Source organism: Scyliorhinus canicula, chromosome 4 (assembly GCF_902713615.1).
Source record: "Scyliorhinus canicula chromosome 4, sScyCan1.1, whole genome shotgun sequence".
Taxonomy (NCBI): Eukaryota; Metazoa; Chordata; class Chondrichthyes; order Carcharhiniformes; family Scyliorhinidae; genus Scyliorhinus; species Scyliorhinus canicula.
In genome coordinates, this window is record NC_052149.1 from 69172759 (window position 1) to 69196010 (window position 23252).

General features: G+C 44.3%; 1 protein-coding gene across 4 annotated transcripts in view; it reads right to left on the minus strand.

The window, feature by feature from the left end:
* The window catches only part of lrrc7 (leucine rich repeat containing 7), a 1013254-nt gene that overhangs the window by 150228 nt on the left and 839774 nt on the right, over positions 1–23252 (minus strand). For all 4 annotated transcript variants that reach the window (XM_038794406.1, XM_038794408.1, XM_038794407.1 and 1 more), the window contains 2 exons: positions 20673–20772; positions 5070–5194 (listed from right to left, as the gene is read on the minus strand). In XM_038794406.1, coding sequence (XP_038650334.1) covers positions 5070–5194; positions 20673–20772 — 225 coding nt within the window. The remainder of the gene's footprint in view (positions 1–5069; positions 5195–20672; positions 20773–23252) is intronic.

Below are 23252 nucleotides of genomic sequence, written 5' to 3' on the forward strand. Positions count from 1 at the left end.
TAGAATGTGGGGGCTCCTGAACATCAATGTGATCTAAGGCAAATACATCTGCAATCCGTTTCTATGGCTTGCAGTTATTGGCTCAGGGTTATTGAGCTGGAGGCAGAGCTGCAAACACTACGCTACAGCAGGAAGCGGATAGCTACCTGGACACTTTATTCCACGAGATGTTCACAGGCCCTAGGTTAAGGTCTTTTGATTTGGTCAGTGGTCAGGAACAGGTGGGTATGATTGCCAGTGAGACAGGTAAGGGGGCCCAGAAGGTGGAAGTGGAGGAGCCTCTGCCCTTGCAATTGTCCAACAGATTCAAGGTTCTTGCAGCTTGCATGGGTCAAAATGAAAGCTGCAAGGTGGATGAACAAACTGATCATGGCATCACGGAACAGAAAGTGGACGGCACGGTGGCACAGTGGCAAGCACTGCTGCCTCACAGCTCCAGGGACCCGGGTTCAATACCGGCCTTGGGTGACTGTGTGGAGTCTGCACGTTCTCCCCGTGTCTGCGTGGGTTTCCTCTGGGTGCACCGGTTTCCTCCCACAGTCCAAAGATGTGCAGGTTAGGTGGAACGGCCATGCTAAATTGCCCTTTGTGTCCAAAAAGATTAGGTGGGGTTATTGGGTTACGCAGATAGGGTGGATGTGTGGGCTTCAGTAGGGTTGCTCTTTCCAAGGGCCAGTGAAGACTCGATGGGTGAATAGCCTCCTTCTGCACTGTAAATTCTATGATTCTATGAAAGCCACTCAAGAAGAGGGATTAATAGGAATAAAGTGATATTAGGGGATAGTATAGAGAGAGGGATAGACACAGTACTGTCACTCAGAGTGTTGCCTGAGTGGTGCCTGGTTTCGGACATTTTCTTAGATAGGAACTTGCAGTGAGGGGGGAGGATCTAGTTGTTGGAGTCCATGTTGGTACCAATTACATAGATAGGACGAGGAAAGAGGTTCTGCTTAGAGATTATGAGCAGCTAGGGGGCCAAATTAGAAAGCAGAACTCAAAGCTAATAATCTCTGAATTATTACCTGAGCCACAAGCAAATTGTCATAAGGTAAATAAGATTAGAGAGGTGAATGCATGGCTCAAGGGCTCACGTGGGAGAAATGGATTTTGATTCAGGGGGCACTAGAACCAGTACTGTGGAAAGTGTGAGCTGTATCATTGGGATGGTCTTCATGTGAATGATGCTGGGACCAATATTCTGGTGAGTTGTATATCTCGGGGGGTATACTCTTTGAGAAGGATACATCATCATGGCTGTATCAGGAAGTTAAGAATAGTATAAAATTGAAAGAAATGCTGTAAAAATCTGCAAAGATTAGTGGTAGCTCAGAAGATTGCTGGTTGTTAAAATTTGACCAAAAAATGACTGAACCAAAAGAAAGAAGTGTATGAGAGAAAGCTAGCCAGTAATATAAAATCGTTATCTTTATTATTATTATTGTCACAAGTAGGCATACTGAGGTTACTGTGAAAATCCCTTTGTCGTCACACTCCGCCGCCTGTACGGGTACATTGAGGAGAATTCAGAGTGTCCAATTCACCTAACAGCACGTCATTTGGGACTTGTGGGAGGAAACCGGAGCACCCGGAGGAAACCCACGCAGACTCGGGGAGAACGTACTGACTACGCACAGACAGTGACCCAAGCCAGGAATCGAACCTAGGACCCTGGTGCTGTGAAACAACAGTGCTAACCACTATGCTACCATGCCGCCAAGAAAGAGTAAGTAATAGTAAAAGTTTTGACAAGTATTTAAATGGGTGAAGAGTAAGTAACGCTTGTGTTGGTCCTCTAGACAGTGACTCTTTCGAATTGATAATGGAAAATAAGGAAACGGAAGAGATGATGAACAAATATTTTGTGTCTGTCTTCATAGGAGAAGACATACAAAACTTCTCAAATATCCTTGAAAATCAAGAGGTGAACAGGCGGAGGAACTTAAAACTGTCACCACCACGAGGGAAATGGTGCTGGGAAAACTCAAGACCAAAAGGCTGTTAAGTCCCCTGGACCAGACTGTCTGCATCCTTGGGTTCTTAAAAGAAGATACAAAATGCATTGGTTATTATATTCCAAAATTCCTCAGACTCCGGCAGGTCCCAGTGGATTGGAAAATAGCTAATGTAACACCTTCATTCAAGAAAAGTGGGAGGCAGAACGAAGAAAACAACAGGCCAGTTAGCCTAACATTTTTAGGGAAATTACTAAAATTCACTATCAAGGAGGTTATAGCAGGATACTTCAAAAATCATAATTTTATCAGGCAGAGCCAACATGAGTATGTGAAAGGGAAATTGTGAAACTAATTTATTGGAGTTTTTTGAGGAAGTAACAAATGAGGTAGATAAAGGAGAACCTGTGGATGTGGTATCGATTTCCAGAAGGCATTTGATAAGGTGCCATATAAAGGTTATTACACAAAGTAAGATTACATGGTGTAATGGGTAACATATTAGCATGGATAAAGGATGATTAGCTAACAGGAAGCAGAGAGTAGGGAAACTGGGTCTTTTTCAGCTTGGCAGTTGTATAAAACAAGTGGAATGCCATAAAAATCAGTGCTGGTTCCTCAACTATTTACAATCTATGTCAATGATATGGATGAAAGGACCAAATGTATGGTAGCTAAATTTGCAAATGGCACCAAGATAAGTAGGTGAGTAAGTTGTCAAGAGGAGTTAGAGTGTCTGCCAAGGGATAGATAGGTTAAGTGACTGGGCAAACAATTTGGCATATGGAAAAATGTGAACTTGTCCACTTTGGCAGGAAGAAATAGAAAATCAGAATATTATTTAAATGGAAAGAGATTGCAGAACTCTGAGGCACAGAGGGATCTGGGTGTCCTGGTACATGAATCACAAAACGTTAGTATGCAGGTACAGCAAGTGATTAGGAAGGTAAATGGAATGTGGGCATTTATTGCAAGAGGGGAATGGAATATAAAAGTAGGAATGTTTTATGCAACTATACAGGACATTGGGTGACACCACATCAGGAATACATTGTGCAGTTTTGACTCCCTATTTTAGAAAGATATTGGGCATGATTCAATGGCCTCGTCGGCCCGACTTGGTGTCGGGAAAACACAGTTGAATTCTGCGAGAGTTATGAGACTCATTTGGCGTATTTTGTTAGCAGTTTTGGGCCCCATATCTAAGGAAGAATGTGCTGGCTTTGGAAAGGGTCGAGAGGAGGTTCACAAGAATGATCCCTGGAATGAAGAGCTTATCGCATGAGGAACGGTTGAGGACTCTGGGTCTGTACTCATTGGAGTTTCAAAGGATGAGGGTGAATCTTATTGAAACTTACAGGATACTGCGTGGCCTGGATCAAGTGGACGTGGAGAGGATATTTTCACTTGTAGGAAAAATTAGAAACAGAGGACACAATCTCAGATTAAAGGGACGATCCTTTAAAACAGAGATGAGGAGGAATTTGTTCAGCCAGAGGGTGCTGAATCTGTGGAACTCTTTGCCGCAGAAGGCTGTGGAGGCCAAATCACTGAGTGTCTTTAAGACATAGATAGATAGGTTTTTGATAAATAAGGTGATCAGGGGTTATGGGGAGAAGGCAGGAGAATGGGAATGATAAAAATATCAGCCATGATTGAATGGCAGAGCAGACTTGATGGGCCGAGTGGCCTAATTCTGCTCCTATGTCTTTTGGTTTAATGGAGACATCGTGATCTGGATCTCGCTCTCGTTGGGTGAGATCCATATATGCATATTTAAATGAGCCATTATGCTCATGTAAAATATACATCCATTGGATTCACCCAACGCCCAGAATTCATGGGCTGTATCTGGGAGACCAGGCCAGGGTGCTGTTTGGTACCAGTTCACACAAATGTGGATCAGTCATAACCACACCAGTGGAAGGGTTTCTCAGGCCATTGGAGATCCCCGGGTGGTTGGGCAATGGGCAGGGTGGTACACTGGCACTCCTGCTGGAACCTGGGCATCTTGATGCTTGATGCAGCTAGCCCAGCACCTTGGCATCGCCACTTGGACACCTTGGCAGTACCACTCTGGTATTGTCAGGATGACTGGGTGGCACTGCCAGGGTGCCAGGCTGGCAGTGCCAAGGTGCCCAGCTGCAAGGTTGTCAGTGAAAGTGGTCGGGACAAGGATGCCTTGCCCATAAGAGGTGGGGGGGTGGGGGTACGAGGACCCCCAGAAGAAGTAATTTGGGTGAAATGGGGGGGGGGGGGGTTTGGAGGCCACGGTGGAGTTTTCTCCGGGTGCTCCGGTTTCCTCCCACAGTCCAAAGACATGCAGGTTAGGTGGATTGGCCAAGCTAAATTGCCCTTAGTGTCCAAAAAGGTTCGGAGGGGTTATTGGGTTACGGGGATAGGGTGAAAGTGAGGCTTAAGTGGGTCGGTGCAGATTCGATGGGCTGAATGGCCTCCTTCTGCACTGTATGTTCTATGTTCTATGCTGACAGCCCCTTCTCCCTCTTCCAGCTGATTGTTTTGCTCTGTGTGCCCTCTGTTCATTTTCCAAGTCTTTCTGTATTTCATGAGGAATGGCTATTACTTAATCCCTATCTGTGAACCATTGGAGAAGCCTAGAGGTTAGCAAAAGCTCCTTTAGCACCTGCCATATTGCTCCCTATTGACTTTTGCAAATTTAAACAACTATAGAAAGTACAAAATAATTATGGAATCAAAGCAGCAGCCTGAAAAACAACCAGCAACTAACTTGTAAGCAGTTCAATAATGCTGGTGAGGGGCCCTTTACTGCTGCAGCTGTGCATTGCTAAGCAAGGGTGTCAGCTGGAATATTAAGCTTCAAAATGGCAGCACTGATGTCAAATTAGTATTGTGCACTGACTGTGCCATGGTTGGCCTGCTTTATATACCTCTGGCGACTGCTCACTAAGTGCACTATTGGCCTGACCAATACAGCCTCCAGCCCGGCTCATCCCAAAAGTCTGCACGCACCATGTGCCATTTTTATCCCTTAATAAGACTTGCAGTGTCCAAACAACAGGTGCTGCAAATCCCCTTTTCATGATGCTTGATTGTAGTAACATTAATAACAATATGTAATAGGCAGTTAGTAACAACCTTAACTTTTCCAGATTCTTCCTCTTCTTCCTTCTTCTCTTCAAACTCAAAGGCGACCTGCATGCGTTGTTGTCTTTGTTCTTCCCACAAAGTTGGGTTGAAGCTATCACTGTCAGAAGGGAAATCTGCTGGAAATACATGCAAAAAAGATAAATTCTGCTGTACCATTATAAATATTCCATAATATAAAGTTCTAAAGCAAATTAAAATGTTTAGCTTGCTGGAGTGCAACAGTAGATTACGGAGTGACTGTGAAGTTCAATTTTGGTGGCTCTATTCGTAGGGCTGCTAATATAAGACATGATTAGGTCGTGACTGCATTCTGATTTCTGCAGCATCTTTGAAATGTGGAATGAGATGTATGCTTTTTTTACAAGAGAGGTTTTACAAAAAAATCTCCATTTTCTTCTAAAGGCGCTGACTCATATTGGGTTACACTCGACAGGTGTTGGCACTCAACCCAGTGATTATTTTTCACACTTTAGCTGAAAGTATCAGAAAATATTTTAGTAAGGAAAGACATCACCCAAATTCAATTCTGCCATCACCTGGCTTCTATCAGCCTGTAATTTCCATCAGAGGGTGAGTAGAAAATGTTCAGAAATGGAAACCCTACCTTTTCTGGGTGGCACAGTGGTTAGCACTGCTGCCTCACAGCACCAAGGACCCAGGTTCGATTCTGACCTCGGGTGACTGTGTGGAGTTTGCACATTCTCCCGTGTCTGTGTGGGTTTCCTCCAGGTGCTCTGGTTTCCTCCCACAGTCCAAAGATGTGCAGGTTAGGTCAACTGACCATGATAAAGGTCCCGTTAGTCCAAAGGTTAGACGGAGTTATGTGGATAGGATGGGGGACTGGGCCTAGGTAGGGCGCTCTTTCAGAGGGTCAGTGCAGATTCGATGGATTGTAGGGATTCTATGATTCCCTTCAGTAATGTTTTAGATAACAAATCTGAAGGAATTAAAGTGACAGTCACAGGACTGCAAGGTATAGAATGAGATTGGATTAAAACCTGGTTTAGAAACAGGAAACGGGTTTCTTGTTAGATTACCAGATAGGGGATGGAAGGGTGGTTGGAGGAGGAGATCCCGAACGGGATCCCTGGTCGTGCACTCAGAGCCTGCGCATACCGGCTGGCAGAGGTATTCACAGACATCTTTAACCTATCCCTACTCCACTCCGAGGTCCCCACCTGCTTCAAGAAGACCACCATCATACCGGTACCAAAGAAGAACCAGGCAACATGCCTCAATGACTACCGCCTGGTGGCCCTGACGTCAGTTGTAATGAAGTGCTTTGAGAGGCTGATCATGAAGTGCATCACCTCCATACTCCCGGAACGCCTTGACCCACTTCAATTTGCATACCGTCGCAACCGGTCCACATCAGATGCCATTTCCCTGGCCCTACACTCATCCCTAGAGCATCTCGAAAACAAGGACTCCTACATCAGACTCCTATTTATTGACTACAGCTCCGCCTTCAACACCATAATCCCAGCCAAGCTCATATCAAAGCTCCAAAACCTAGGACTTGGCTCTCCACTCTGCAACTGGATCCTTGACTTTCTGACCAACAGACCATAGTCAGTAAGAATGAACACCAACACCTCCTCCACAATAGTCCTCAAGGACAAGCACGACCAGCAAGGCTGCGTATTTAGCCCCCTACTCTACTCCCTGTACACACACGACTGCGTGGCAAAACTTGTATCCAACTCCATCTACAAGTTTGCTGACGATACGACCATAGTGGGCCGGATCTCGAATAACGACGAGTCCGAATACAGGAGGGAGATAGAGAACCTAGTGGAGTGGTGTAACGACAACAATCTCTCCCTCAATGCCAGCAAAACTAAAGAGCTGGTCATCGACTTCAGGAAGCAAAGTACTGTATACACCCCTGTCAGCATCAACGGGGCCGAGGTGGAGATGGTTAGCAGTTTCAAATTCCTAGGGGTGCACATCACCAAAAAATCTATCCTGGTCCACTCACGTCGACGCTATCAGCAAGAAAGCACAACAGCGCCTATACTTCCTCAGGAAAGTAAGGAAATTCGGCATGTCCACATTAATCCTTACCAACTTTTACAGATGCACCATAGAATGCATCCTATCGGGCTGCATCACAGCCTGGTACGGCAACTGCTCGGCCCAGAACCGCAAGGAACTTCAGAGAGTCGTGAATACCGCCCAGTCCATCACACGAACCTGCCTCCCATCCATTGATTCCATCTACACCTCCCGCTGCCGGGGAAAGCGGACAGCATAATCAAGGATCCCTCCCACCCGGCTTACTCACTTTTCCAACTTCTTCCATCGGGCAGGAGATTCAGAAGTCTGAGAAAACGCACGAACAGACTCAAAAACAGCTTCTTCCCCACTGTCACCAGACTCCTAAATGACCCTCTTATTGACTGACCTCATTAACACTACACCCTGTATGCTTCAACCGATGCCAATGCTTATGTAGTTAAATTGTATATCTTGTGTTGCCCTATTATGTATTCTCATGTATTTTCTTGAATTTTGTTTAATTCCCTTTTCTTCCATGTACTGAATGATCTGTTGAGCTGCTTGCAGAAAAATACTTTGTGAGTGTTTTTTGTGGGCTCAGGGGAAGCAGGAAGGCTCAGCACAAGAGCTGACTAATTGTCCTCTCTCCTCAGCACCAACCTGCTCCAAAGCACCTATTTGGCACCCATTAGCTCACTGGCAGCATTCATATGAAGCCTAATTAAGAATTTAGTCAGGCCTCCAGGCAGCAGGGACTGATGAGCAGAGTAACCACTTTGCCGAGTAGTATTCAAATGGTGAAAAACTAGCATCAATGGAAATCCAAAGTGATTGTACACAAATCACTAAAATGTAGTTTTCAGATACAAAAAAATAATCAAGTCAGCTAATGGAATATGACCTTTATAACTAACTAGAGGGTCTTGTGAGCGAAATGAGTATTTTCCAGAAATAATATATCAACATCCTGGGGGTTACCATTGACCAGAGACTCCATCGCCAAGAAAGGTGTGTTCATCAGATTGCCAAGCAGGTTGATATCAACTTGTAAGTTCTTCCACCTTATGCCAATGGGAAGCAGTGGGGAGGTGGGAAAGATTTTTGGTCAGCCATCTGAAATTGGAGCCTCTACGATCATGATCCATAGCTCCAGGCTACAACATACATGTAAAAATGTATGTTGTCACAGAAACTCAGGACTCCTTTGGGGACTAGATAGTTCAGTTGGCTAGATGGCCAATGTGGATCAGATTGGTGCCAACAGCACGAGATTTGATCCCTGTTCTGGCTGGGGTGGATTTGGGACCTACCTCCTTGCTCTACCCATGGTGCTATGGGTTGGATCTGCCTTTCGGCAGGAAACTCAAGAAAAAGATAACTAGAGGGCTAGAATATAAGGGAGAAGGAAGCTTTGCTGCAGCAGAATAAAGCGGTAGTTAGACCATTTCTGAGGTAATGTTTATAGTTTGGGGCACTGCACCATAGAAAGGATATATCGGCCTTGGAAGGTATGCATCACCAGAATGGCACCAGGGTCTAAGACTTAGATCATGAGCAGATATTACATGCTTTAGGTTGTATTCTCTAGAATATCAAGGGTCAAAGAAAGATTTTATTGAGGTTTTTAGTATTTTGAAAATAATTGATTTGAGTAGAGAGAAATGTATTCCACCGGTGGGAATTCTAGGACAAGGGGGCATAACCTTAAAAGCAGTGCCAGACCAATCAGCAGGTAAGTCAGGAAGAACTTTTTCATGCAATAGTGATAAAAATGTGAAACTATCTCCCACAAAAGCAGTAGTTACGAGCAGATTTAATAATTTTAAATCTGAGATTGATGTTTGTTAGAAACAGATATAAAGGGACATGGAGTCAAGGCAGGTGGATGGAGTTAAGATACAGATCAGGCATGATCTCATTGAATGGTGGAATAGGTTGAGAAGTTAATTAGCCTACTTTTGTTCCTGTATTCATATTTTCACTGACTTTGCCCCTGTTCTAGGCTTAAATTGAATTCTCTCCCTATGTTACTGTGTTAGCATCTTTTCTTTTTCCTCCAAGGTTTGTATTGATTACAGCAAAGTTTATCTGCCGTCTTGAACTGTGGACCATTAAAAGCTACATTCTGTGGTGCTTACAAACGCATATGAGGAACATACAACGTCTAAGGTAAAGTCGGCATAGTCCCAGTGACCATAGTGACCTTAGGCTGCTCTCCCTTTTGAGGGGAAGAGCTTACTGGTGGTGGTTGAACCCAAGAGTCACCACAACTCAGGCAAGGGACAGGATTGAGAAGAAGGTGTAGTGATATTCAGATAGCAATATGATCAATGTATGCAAATGTAATACAGTCATTTCAACACTAGATGACTCACAGTCAGATACTATATGAACCGGATTCCCACTCTGTTTAGTTAGTTAGAGAGTGTGATCCAGAACAATGAACAAGCAAGACATAGAATAGCTAGAGTGAGAGTAGTTAGAACTAGTTTGTTATAATAGTATATAGTTATATAGTTATCTGTATTTTACCTTATGTCTTTATAGTTAGTTCAGTATTGAGTAAAAGGACTGACAGTTTATTATTTTATTACTCATTACATTTCAACAAGAAGACTATTGGTCATTTTATCATCTGGTGGATTCAAGAGTAATATATATATTTTAGATAAGTCATTATTTAAAATATAAGATTGTACCAGCGAGTTTTAAATCTTTTAAGAAAAACTAACGAAGATTTAGTATGGAAAAGAAGAAAGAAAAAAAGAAAAAACGGATTCAACAATTTGACTATAGCTATCATCGCAACTTTGAAAACTTTGATGCAAACAACCTATCAATGGACCAAGTTCACGCACCAACACATCTAAAGACCACTGGCAGTTTAAATTTAAATTGGAAGTTGTTCAAGCAACTATTTCAACTTTAACTAGAAGCTAGTGATTTAAGTGCAGCACCAGAAGCTAGAAGGACCGTGTTATTTCTATCCCTGGCAGGACAGCAAGCAATCAAAATATTCAACTCATTTAATTTTAGTGCTGGTGATGATAAAACTAAATTTTATCAAGTGATAGCGAAGTTTGATGAACATTGTAAAATGCAGTCAAATTAGATTTTAGAACAACTGAAATTTCATCGGAGAATTTTAAAAAACTGGTGAACCTGTGAATAATTTCATCACAGATCTCAAGCTCTTAGCTAAAACGTGTAACTATGAAAATCTGCATGATTCACTTGTCAGAGATCAAATAGTGTATGGTATATTTGATGATAATGTCAGAGAAGCGTTAATTCGTTAAAATGATTTAACCCTACAAATCATGATTGACAAATGTATATCAGCAGGACAGACAAGGAGCCAGTATCTAACATTTTATCCGAAAGAAAAAAGTGCAAATCTCTACCGCGAGGCAGAGAAAATTTAAATGGTGTCGCAAGCAAAGCGGAAATCTGTAAGGAATGGAAGCTATCCTCTGCAAGCATTTTCGAGCTCTGCACATGCGCATTACGCACCAAAACGCGAGACGTTCAAGACGAAGTCTGCGCCTGCGTGTACGTCACAATTAGGTCATGACGACAACATAATTACATGTCACAGATGTGGTAACGCCCACTTAAAAGGAGAATTGTCCAACTTTTGGCAAACGATGTTTAAAATGTCAGAAACTCAACCATTATGCTTCACAGTGTCAATCAACTGCTACATAAATTCCTCCGACACAAAAAATATCACAAAGTACGAGCTGTGGACAAAACAGAAGAAATCAACACTCAAGAAGATTTCATAGAAGATGACAATATTTTCTCATTTAGAAAATACTTTCTTCGTTGGTACAGTTGATTCGTCCATCAAGCATGATCCACAAGCAAGCAGGGATCATCTTAAAACAATGAAGTTACCTCATCGAGAGTCTGAGAAAAATCTTCAAGCAATGGAAGAACAAAAAGTCAACATAGTAAGCAACGACTAGATAACTATTGTGTATGTTAACACAATTCCAATCACTTTTAAATTGGATACTGACACCTCGGTGAATCTTTTGAATTCCAAGGACCTGGTCCAAGATCAAGAGTCATTATGAAATGATTCCTCCAGAATGCTCATTGCGTGATTACAATGGCAACCCCATTTTTTTCACATGGATCCTGCTACCTAAGTGTCACAAACAGAGACATTCAGCAACAAGTAAGGTTCGAGATGGTCAATGATACTCGTTCATCAAAATTTGGAGCACAAGCATGCAAAGATTTTCACCTCATACAGAGAATCTTCATGAATACCTTTCAATCAAGTGTACTCACTGATCATGTTCAACAACTCTTACAACAATACCCAAATGTTTTTCAAGGTATGGGCACGTTACCTTTTCAGTACAAAATCCAACTGAAAAAGGATGCCAAATTGGTGATCCATCCACCTAGATGTGTTCCTGCTCCACTTAAAGAGCGACTGAAATCTGAATTGTCAAGACTTCAAACTCAAGGAATAATTTCTAAGGTTACTCAACCTACAGACTGGGTAAGCTCCCTAGTCTGTGTAAAAAACCTACAGGTGAAATAAGAATCTGTATGGACCCAAAAGACCTCAAGAGAAATATCAAGAGAGACTATTATCCAATACCAAAGAAAGAAGATATCAATGCTGAGATGGCAAATGCTAAAATATTTACCAAACTTGATGCATCTCAAGGATTTTGCAGATGCAGTTAGAAGACTCCAGCAAATGTCTTTGTACTTTTAATACACCTTTTGGAAGGTACTGTTTCAATAGGATGCCTTTTGGTATCATATCTGCTTCTGAAATTTTTCACAGAACAATGGAACAGATGACCGAGAACATAGGAGTTTGGGTTTATGTTGACGACATAATCGTCTGGTCAACAACGCCTAAAGAGCATATCTAGCATCTTCAGGAGGTTTGCAAGAGAATTGGCAACTATGGTTTAAAGTTAAACAAGGTCAAGTGCATGTTTGCCGCCTCATCTTTAAGATTCCTAGGTGACAACATAACGGGTGAAGGCATAAAACCAGATCAAGACAAAGAGCAAGCTATCAAGGCAATGCAAATTCCTAAAGATAAGAAGGCTGCCTTATGCTTTCTCGGATTTGTCAACTTTCTAGGAAAGTTCATTTCAAGGGGGCATTCTCCCAAATGGGGCCCAAGTGTTCGCGCTGTCGTGAATGCCGTTGCGTTTCGCGACGGCGAAAACTGGGCCCGGGTATGACCTACTCTGTCCCTCAAAGGCGGCCAGCACGGCGCTGGAGCGGTTCACGCTGCTCCAGCCTCCTTTCCTGGCTCCAAACGGGCGCCGCGCCAACCCGCGGATGCGCAGTTGGGCTGCGCCAACCTGTGCATGCGCGGGGGAATTTTTGTAACGCGCCGGCCCCGACTCAACATGGCGTTGGCGTTCAGGGGCCGGCCGCGCAGGGACTTAGGCCCGGGGGGGGGGGAAAGAGGCCAGCCCGCCGATCGGTGGGCCCCGATTGCTGGCCAGACCCCATCGGAGACACTACCCCGGTGAAGGAGCCCCCTTCCCTCCCCCAGCCACCCCCCCGACCGTTTGTGTAGAGTTCCCGCCGGCAGCAACCAGGGGTGAACGGCGCTGGCGGGACTCTGTTGTATCCGGGTGGCTGCTCGGCCCATCCGAGCCAGAGAATCGGCGGCCCCGCCGATTCCAGCGGTCTGCAGCCGCCGCCTCACCAAACGCGCTGGCGCAAATGGCACCATTTCTCCGCACCTCAATGAATTGCGCGCCGGCGTCGGGGAGTCGTGGCGCGGTTGCGTCGATTCTCCAGCCCGGCGCGGGGCTCGGAGAATCGTCCCCCAAATCTATCTGCGATAACAACTGCTCTACGTCAATTGATAAGAAAGAACACAGAATTCATCTGGACTGACCAACATACTGCAGGATGGACTGATTTAAAACAACAATTTTTTGATGCGACAAAACCTACTAAAATTTCAACTGATGCAAGTAAAAATGACATAGGTGCTGTTTTACTGCAACAAGAACGTTTTGCTAATTGGGTTCCTATTGCCTATGCATCAAGATCAATGACTGACACTGAGTGTAGGTATGCCCAAATCGAAAAAAAAGTGTCTAGGGTTAGTCACAGGGATTTCCAAATTTCACGACTATGTATATGGTCCACCCAAATTCATAGTAGAAACTAACCATTGTCCACTAGTACACATCATAGAACAAAACTTAAATGACATGACTCCCAGACTTCAACGTTTAATGATGAAATTGAAAAGATACGATTTCACACTGAAGTATACACAAGGTAAAGAATTAGTAATTGCTGATACTTTATCTAGGTCAGTTAACACTGACATTCTCCAAGAAGAATCCATCAATGATGTTGATTCACATTTGCAACTATTCAAAGAATTACTACCTGTATCAGATATCAAATTTCAGCAAATTCGCATTGAAACACAGAAGGATACCATGTTGATGAAAGTTATGAAACATCTTCAAGAAGGGTGGCCCAAAGGTAATTGTCCACAATATCGATCCATTCAGTCAGAACTGACTATTGTAGATGGTATGCTGCTGAGACAAGATCCCATTGTAATTCCACAAAGCATGCATTCTGAAATGCTGATGAGATTACATGAAGGTCATGTAGGCATTGAAAAATGTAGAAGATGTGCCAGGCAGTCTATCTATTGGCCTGATATCAACAATGATATTGTGAACATGATATTGTCGTGTTCAACATGTGAATCCCATCAAAGTCAGCAATGCAAAGAACCACTGCAACCGCATGATCTAGTAACATCACCATGGATCAAGGCTGGTGCTGATCTTTTTCACTTTTTTGGAAAAGACAAAAGACTATCTTTTGATCATTGCCTATTTTTGAAATTTTCCTGAGTTAGTGAAACTGAACGACATTACATCGAGCAATGTCATAGAGGCATGCAAGGAGATATTTGCCAGACATGGTATTCCCAGTATTGTAGTGTCTGCCAATGGCCCTTGTTTCTCAAGTCATGAATGGCATGATTTCTCATATTGAAATACAACTTTCAACATGTTACTTCAAGCCCACATTTTCCGCAATCAAATGGAAAAGCAGAGAAAGGTGTTCACATCATGAAACAACTACTTAGCAAATCTAAAGAATCTGATTCTGATTTTTACTTAGCTTTACTCAATTACAGAACATCTCCTCTATCAACAGGCTTATCTCCATCTCAAATATTATGCAACAGAGTGTTCAGGACAACATTAGCTCAATTACACTTTCCTGATCAGGAACAACAAAATCTTTTTAAAAGAATGCAACAACAGGAAATGAGTCAAAAAGATATTTTGATCAACATTCGAAAGAACTGTCTACTCTATCTGTTGACGATATAGTTAGATTCAGACTTCCGGAAGGAGATTGGTCTGACAAAGCTCACATAATTAGGAAATTCTTACCGAGGTCTTATCTGATCAGAACTTCTGATGGAACCATTCTAAGAAGAAATAGAAGAGGTCTACTTCAAGTCAAAGATACTGTCAACATTTTTCCAGATCTTGATTTGAACATGACTATTTCCAAACAACTTGAAAGAAGAATGCAATCCAATGTACTGATTCACAACAAACTGGAGAATTCTTCATCACCTTTGAAGTTGAGAAGATCGATAAGGAGAAGAAGAAAACTCAATCGTCTGAATTTGTGAACTTTTTCATTAATCTCGTGATTACTATATACTGTTTACACGGCGTTTCTTTTGTAAATTTTCTTTGCAGATATTTCAAAGAAAATGTTAAAAAAAAGGCGGATGTAATGATAGTCAGGTATCAATGCACATGACATATTGTATTCAGATATCAATATACATGGCAAGCACAGTAGCATAGTGGTTAGCACAATTGCTTCACAGCTCTAGGGTCCCAGGTTTGATTCCCAGCTTGGGTCACTGTCTATGCGGAGTCTGCATGTTCTCCCCGTGTGTGCGTGGGTTTCCTCCGGGTGCTCCGGTTTCCTCCCACAGTCCAAAGATGTGCAGGTTAGGTGGATTGGCCATGCTAAATTGCCCATAGTGTCCAAAATTGCCCTTAGTGTTGGGTGGGGTTATTTGGTTATGGGAATAGGGTGGAGGTGTGGGCTTGGGTAGGGTGCTCTTTCCAAGAGCCGGTGCAGACTCGATGGGCCAAATGGCCTCCTTCTGCACTGTAAATTCTATGTGCGGGATTCTACGACCCCCCCGTCGGGTTGGAGAATCGCCGGGGGGGCGGCGTGAATCCCGCCTTGCCGCTCAGACGCTGGCTGCCGAATACTCCGGCGCCGGTTTTCGGGCAGGGGTGGGGATCCGGCACGCCGGTCGGGGGCCGTTGGCAGCGGCCTCCCCCAGCAATTTTCTGGGCCCCGATGGGCCGAGTTGCCGCCCATTTTCGGCCAGTCCTTCCGGCGTGAAATGGACATGGTCCATCCCGGCGGGACCTGACTTGGAGGGCGGTTAGCGGGGTCCTTGGGGGGAGCGCGGGTGGATCCGGCCGTGGGTTCCACAGATCTGTGGGCGGGTCTGTGCTGTGGGGGCACTCTTTCCCTCTGCGCTGGCCTCTGTTAGGCTCTGCGATGGCCGGCGTGGAGAAACCCACGCACACACGGGGAGAACATGCGCCAGAACACGCTGGCAGTCCTGTGCATGCGCCAACTCACGCCGATGGTGGCCCTTTGGCTCCGGTTGGCGCGGCGCCAACCTCTCCAGCACCGGCCTTGGCGTGGCGCCAACCTCCACAGCACCGGAAGTGCGAAGGATTCCGCAACTTCCGGTAGGCCCGACGCCGGAGTGGTTTGCGCCGCTCTTTAAGCCGGTAAGGGCCGCCCGCCGATTGCGGGAGAATCCCGCCCTGTGATTCTATGATTCTATAATCAATGTACGTAAATGTAGTACAGTCATTTGAACACTAGATGTCTCACAGTCAGATACTATAAGAACCGGATTTCCGCTCTTTTTAGTTAGAGAGTGTGTACCAAAACAGTGAACAAGCAAGACATAGAATAGCTAGAGTGAGAGAATTTAGAACTAGTTTGTGATAATAGTGTATAGTTATCTGATTATCTGTATTTTACTTTATTTCTTTATAGTTAGTTTAGTATTGAGTAAAAGGACTGACAGTTTATTATTTTATTACTTATTAAACAGTTCATCTTTCAACAAGAAGACCATTTTATCATCCTGGTGGATTGAAGAGTAATATATATATTTTAGATAAGTCATTATTTAAAATATAACAGGAGGGACTTTATGCAGTATGCTAATTATTTCTTTGGTTGAAGTGAGGAAGTTGGGCCAGGAGGTTCTTTGTCCACTGAGTGAGAGCAGAATTTGAACAGTGTTTAAACACTAATTGCACTGAATGTTTTCTTTTTCTTTTCGATTGGAAGGTTTTCATGTGTTGTTCTGCATTTTGGCAGTCTGTGACAACTATAATAAAATTGTCATTTTGCTTATGCATTGCATCTCAGTTGGAAAGAAAAATTGACTTAAAAAATTAAGCCCTACATTCTGACCTGATCTGTTCTCTTCATATGGTGAATTATTAGGGGCAGCAGGGTAGCATGGTGGTTAGCATAAATGCTTCACAGCTCCAGGGTCCCAGGTTCCATTCCCGGCTGGGTCACTGTCTGTGTGGAGTCTGCACGTCCTCCCCCTGTGTGCGTGGGTTTCCTCCGGGTGCTCCGGTTTCCTCCCACAGTCCAAAGATGTGCGGGTTAGGTGGATTGGCCATGCTAAATTGCCCGTAGTGTCCTAATGAAAGTAAGGTTAAGGGGAGTGTTGTTGGGTTACGGGTATAGGGTGGATGCGTGGGTTTGAGTAGGGTGATCATGGCTCGGCACAACATTGAGGGCCGAAGGGCCTGTTCTGTGCTGTACTGTTCTATGTTCTATGTTCTATTTTTCTTGTTGGTAATTTAAGAAGCTCAGGAAAAAAGAGACCAAAGGCTATCACCCTCATAGAAGAGAACTAGCGCAACAATCTATTCGGATGCTGTTTAGATAGGGTAGTCCTGGTTTCAGGAACCCCGAGTTCCTCAGCATAGTATCCTAGGCCAAACTACCTTCAACTGCTTCATCAATAACCTTTCCTCCATAATAAAGTCAGAAGGGGGATGTTCACTGATGATTGCAAAATGTTCAGAACCATTCACGACTCCTCAGATAATGAAGCAGTCCATATTCAAATGCAGCAACCCCTGGGCAATGTTCAGACTTGTGCTGGCACATGGCAGCAACATTTGTGCCACACAAGTGCCAGGTAATGATCATCTCCAACAAAAGAGAATCTAATCATCGCCTCTTGACATTCAATTGCATTACCAATGCTGAATTCCCCACTAGCAACATCCTGGGGGGTTACCATTGACCAGAAACTTAATTGGCCCAGCCACATAAATGTTGTGGCTACAGGAGCAGGTCAGAAGCTAGGAATCCTGAGGTGATTAACTCAACTCTTGACTCCTCAAAGTCTGTCCAATTTTGGCACAAGTCAGATGTGTGATGAAATACTCTCTACTTGTCTGGATAAATGCAATTCCAACAACACTCAAGAAACACGACACCATCCCGAGCAGCCCGATTGACTGAAATCCCATCCACAAACAGTCACTCCCTCCACCACCAATGCACAGCAGCAGCAGTATGTGCCATCTGCAAGATACACTACTGGAAATCGCCAAGACTCCTTATACAGAACCTTCCAAAGCCACGACCACTACCATCTTGAAGGACATGGACAGTGGATACATGGGACACCATCACCTGGAAGTCCTCCGTCAACCATTCATCATCCTGACTTGGGAATATATTGGTGTTCCTTCACTGTCGCTGGGTCAAAATTCTGGAACTGCCTCCTAACAGCACTGTGGGTGTACCTACACCACATGGACTCTAGCGGTTCAAGAAGGCAGCTCACCACCACATTCTTAAGGGCAATTAGAGGCGGGCAATAAATGCTGGCCTAACCAGCAATGTCCTTATCCCATGAATGAACTTTTAAAAATCTTAGATTCAACTGTCATTTGAATTCAAGCTTCTACCAGACGAGATGTTTTGACATTCAGAAATACATCAATAAAATGAAAAGGGTCCCTAGAAGGATTATCTGAATGGCAATCCTGGAATGGTTTATTTGGTGGCTTTCATGCAGCACAAGAGTAGGCATCTCGTGTTTCACCTGATATACCATTAAATCCAGGTGTGATCAGGGACCATTTTAAGTGCTCATTCCGAGTCTAATTGCATTTCCTCCGTCATTATTGGAAGGGGTTTCCTCACATCAATCTCTTCCTGCAGCTTAATAATTGCAGGATGGTTTTCCTGCCACTGAGTGTCTGACGTTCAGTCTTTCAGCCAGCTGTCAGCCTATTTACTCCAGCGGGCTCCACTTAATCCACCCATTTATGTGTGGATTGGGAAGGAATTGATTGGACTTAAATAACATTGTTAATAATATTGAACTAATCATCTGGATCCTACTTTCCAACCACTTGGAGGACCAGAGAATGTTTCATCTCAGACTTTTAACCCACTTCAAGGGATTAAATAAATAAGGGAAAATCTACAACAGTGAAAATGTTATATGTTCTGTTGAAAGGAATGGATTTGTTGTGATAAGTCCACCTGTTCTGTGGTTAATCTACCCAAATAGTGGAGGTAAATCTAGCCCCAGATCCTGAACAAGTAATCTTTCTTTTTCCTCTTCATAACAATGTTTCTTGCCAATACCCATTTTGAAACCTGACTCAACTCTTAAAATGAAGGAAAGAATATTGATGAGGTACGAAGATTAGTAGACCAAAGATCCAATACGTGGCTGTCAATTTGAGCCCAGTGAAGAGGATCAGAATGAAGGTTTAAAGATTCTGGGTGAAGACTTGGAGAAAGTGAGTTGTTTCAAGTAGCTGGAGCCAGTGGTGGCCGAAAATGGAAGTACAGAAATGGAAATTATGCAACAGAATAGCTCTAGCTGGAACAAGTGGGCGAAGTGCAGTGGAGCGTTATGTGAAAGAAAGTATTGTTGAAACTGAAAGGAAGAATCCTCAAGGTAGGTGTGAGACCGGCGTGTTATATGGTGCAGAAACATCAAAAAGAGAGGAATAACAACTGAATACCGAATTGTGGGTGATGAGATGGATTTGTGGAGAAATGAGAAAGGACAGTATCAAGAACCAGTACATCAGGAGCCGGTGAAGATTGTGGAAGCATCAAAGAAAGTAGCAATGAAGAGATTAAAATGGTATGGACATCTGTTGCGAGGAGAGAGAAGAAATGCAGTGAGGTGAGTGATAAAGATGTGACTGCCTGGAAGGAGGAGAAGAGGAATGTCCAAGACCAGATGGAAAGATACTGGGGCAAGAGGCTTAGGCTGGGATTTTCCAGACCCAAGAGTTGCAGCGGGCCAGCCAAAAGCCCACTGGCTTTTGGCGGGACTGGAAAATCCCAGCAACAGGCAGGGCTGGAAAATCCAGGCCTTAAACACAGTGGGATTGGAAGGGGAATTGGTGACTGACTGGAGGAGATGGAGATGGATGATCAACCAGCATTATGACAACCCCAGGTAAATGGGAGAATATAAAAGAAGTAGTAGTATGGGATGTTGAACGTTGACGAAAACTCCCATCTTTTTCCTTTTTTATTCTTTCGCAAATAACTCTCCACATTTATTCCCAACCAAAGCATAGCCAGCTAATAGGGCAAGCAGTCCAATAAAGTGAGGTGGATGTTGTGGGATTAATTTTCTCCTGAAACGTAATGCTATCCCATGACACTCCACTCAGCAGTCCATTGGGTATTTTATCAAAACTCAATTAGCATATGTGTGAGTGAGGAATTCCTAGAAACAGAATGTTTATTCTGCTTCAAAGTAAAGCATCCAACATCGTTCATAGTTGGGTTGTCTCCAGTATGTATTATTATAATAGCCACTGATCTCCTTACTTTCCGACACCACTAACTGATTCTGTGGTGTACCTTCAAGGATCCTGGTAGCTCTGTGCTATATAATCAGTTGCTGTTCTTCGAGAGTAAGACTGGAAAGTGAGTGTTCCCGTAACAGCCTCCCTGAACAGGCGCCGGAATGTGGCGACTAGGGGCTTTTCACAGTAACTTCATTTGAAGCCTACTCGTGACAATAAGCGATTTTCATTTTCATTTCACATTCTATTCACCATAGAGTGGCATCCTGTCCTCTTCTGACATCTATACATATGTCACTGGATAGCAATAATACTTCATTATCTTTCGCTTTCTCTGTCAAGGAGCACTGGGACCAATCATAGTAATTCCAATGCCAACCTTGCTGATAACCTGCATTATTCTTATTATGACATTATCAGTCATCAAAATGTACAAGTGAAGTTTCCCGATGAGCTAACAGTGTTGAAACAGCAAAACCATAAAATGCCAAGAGACTGGCACAGTTAATGTTATGTTATTACATGTCATAATGTATAAACTTGCTAGCTGGTATTACTTGGGCATTGCCAGCTCACACACATAACAAGAAACACAATCAGGTAAAGAAGATGTCACCTGAAAAACAGCACTGATCTCAGTCCTCTGAGTGAGGAGGAGTCTCACCTTCATCGTTGCGTGGCTGCTGTGGAAACATATAGTTTGTCAACACTCTCTGTTTTGTTTCTGGATGAGACTCAGTTTGCAGAGGGATTAGTGCCTTGGACTAAACCAAAAGGATAAGAACACAGAGGAAATTATATACTGATTACATTATTTGAATTATCACTATATCACAAGACAAGGGCAATGTTAACATCAGTAGGCTTTTCATAGAACCAGAAAAATTCTATAATTTTATCCAGGCAACAATTGATAAAGGAATAAAGTTTTTAAGAATTATTCAAGGGTGTCATATAGGTAATTAATACTGCCCAGCAGGTAAAGCAGCAGATGTGGTCAAAGAAACCGAGCTATTGCAGGTGACCTTTCATCAGATTTCTGTTCCTCTCTGTACAGATGCTGCCTGACCAGCTATTTACAGCATTTTCTGTTTTTATTTCAGATCGACAACAATTTGCTAGTTTGTAGGATCTAGTAGGTAAGGGGGAAATTACAGTTATTGGACGGGATTCTCCTGTAACCGGCAGGGCGGGGAGTTCTGGCGGGACAGAGTGGCATGAACCACTCCGGCTTCAGGCCGCCCCGAAGGTGCAGAATCCTCCGCACCTTCAGGAGCTAGGCCGGCGCCGGAGTGGTTTGCGCCCCGCCGGCCGGCGTGGAAGGCCTTTGGTGCCATGCCAGCCGGGGCCGAAGGGACTCTGCCGGCCGGCGCGGGTCCGCACATGCGCGGGAGCATCAGCGGCTGCTGATGTCATCCCCGCGCATGCATGGAGGGGGGGGTTCACCTACGCATCAGCCATCGGGGAGGCTGACATGGCCGGCACGTAGGAAAAGAGTGCCCCCATGGCACAGGCCTGCTCGTGGATTGGTGGGCCCCGATCGCAGGCCAGGCCACTGTGGGGGCACCCCCCGGGGCCAGATCGCCCCACGCCCCCCAGGACCCCAGAGCCCGCCCGCGCCGCCAGGTCCCGCCGGTAAGGGACCTAGTCCAATTTACGCCGGTGGGACCTGCATATTACGAGCGGGACTTCGGCCCATCGTGGGCCAGAGAATTGCCGCAGGGAGCCGCTGTGAGTGGTCGACGACTGGCGCGGCGCGATTCCCGCCCCCGCCAATTCTCGGGCGCTGGAGAACTCGGCGGCCGGCGGGGGCGGGATTCACGCCGCCCCAGGCGATTTTCCAACCCGGCGGGGGGTCGGAGAATCCCACCCATTAACTTTATCATATTGGATAAATCTACCTTAGGACTCAATCAAATTTTCTGTTTCAACCTTCGAGGCCATGTACATCTGATTGCTCCTAAATTGAGGTTGAACTATTTCTCATCATGAATATGTTGGTCTGGCCGTTTAGCATGCTTGAAACAGAAGGTTTGAGACCGACGTGAAGTTGGACCTTGGGCGTCATTTAAATAATATGGATGAGTTGCTGATACCTCCATATATAGCTCACATTTTTGCAGCATTGAATTTTAAGTGCACGGGAAGTAGGCGGGAGACCGCAGCAGCCAAGGATAGTTGAAAAATGGCGTCACTCTATTTTGGGCGTGATATTTTACACGCATTTTTTAATATTAAATTTAGAGTACCCAATTATTTTTTTCCAATTAAGGGGCAATTTGGTGTGGCCAATTCACATACACTGCACATCATGGGCAGCACGGTAACATGGTGGTTAGCACAATTGCTTCACAGCTCCAGGGTCCCAGGTTCGACTCCCGGCTTGGGTCACTGTCTGTGCGGAGTCTGCATGTTCTCCCCGTGTGTGCGTGGGTTTCCTTCGGGTGCTCCTGTTTCCTCCCATAGTCCAAAGATGTGCAGGATAGGTGGATTGGCCATGCTAAATTGCCCTTAGTGTCCAAAATTGCCCTTAGTGTTGGGTGAGGTTACTGGGTTATAGGGATAGGGTGGAGGTGTGGGCTTGGGTAGAGTGCTCTTTCAAAAAAGAGCTGGTGCAGACTCGATGGGCCGAATGGCCTCCTTCTGCACTGTAAATTCTATGAAATCTATGAAATCTTTGGGTTGTGGGGGTGAAACCCACGCAGACACAGGGAGAATGTGCAAACTCCACATGGACAGTGACCCATGGCCGGGATTCGAACCCAGGTCCTCAGCGCTGTAGGCAACAGTGCTAACCACTGTGCCACCATACTGCCCTACATCTTTGGAATATAGGATGTTGGTTCCCAAAATTTTGCCTTGTAGCAACTGTTTATTCTGACTGCTCATGTTTACTGAAGATTGATTGACCACGTCTGGAGGGTAGCGCTTGCCCAGTGCACAGCAAATTTTAATGGAGTGTTTTTGTTTGAACATGAGAATTCATCCGACATTAGGGAGTCCTCATCTCTAATTACAACAAAAGGATACTTTCCAGAACCTTGTAACACGAAACAAGGTACGGAAATAATGAGTCTGTCAATTGGAAACTCCTCGTAGCGAATAATTGGTCTCACAAGAAGTATTATTTGTGAAATGTCAGATCACTCTGACTGATTTTCCATTATTGATTTAAATGCCAAAGAACAGGGTTGTATGCATTGATTGTCTGACCAGTGTCAAGAATTGGGAAAATTAAGATTAA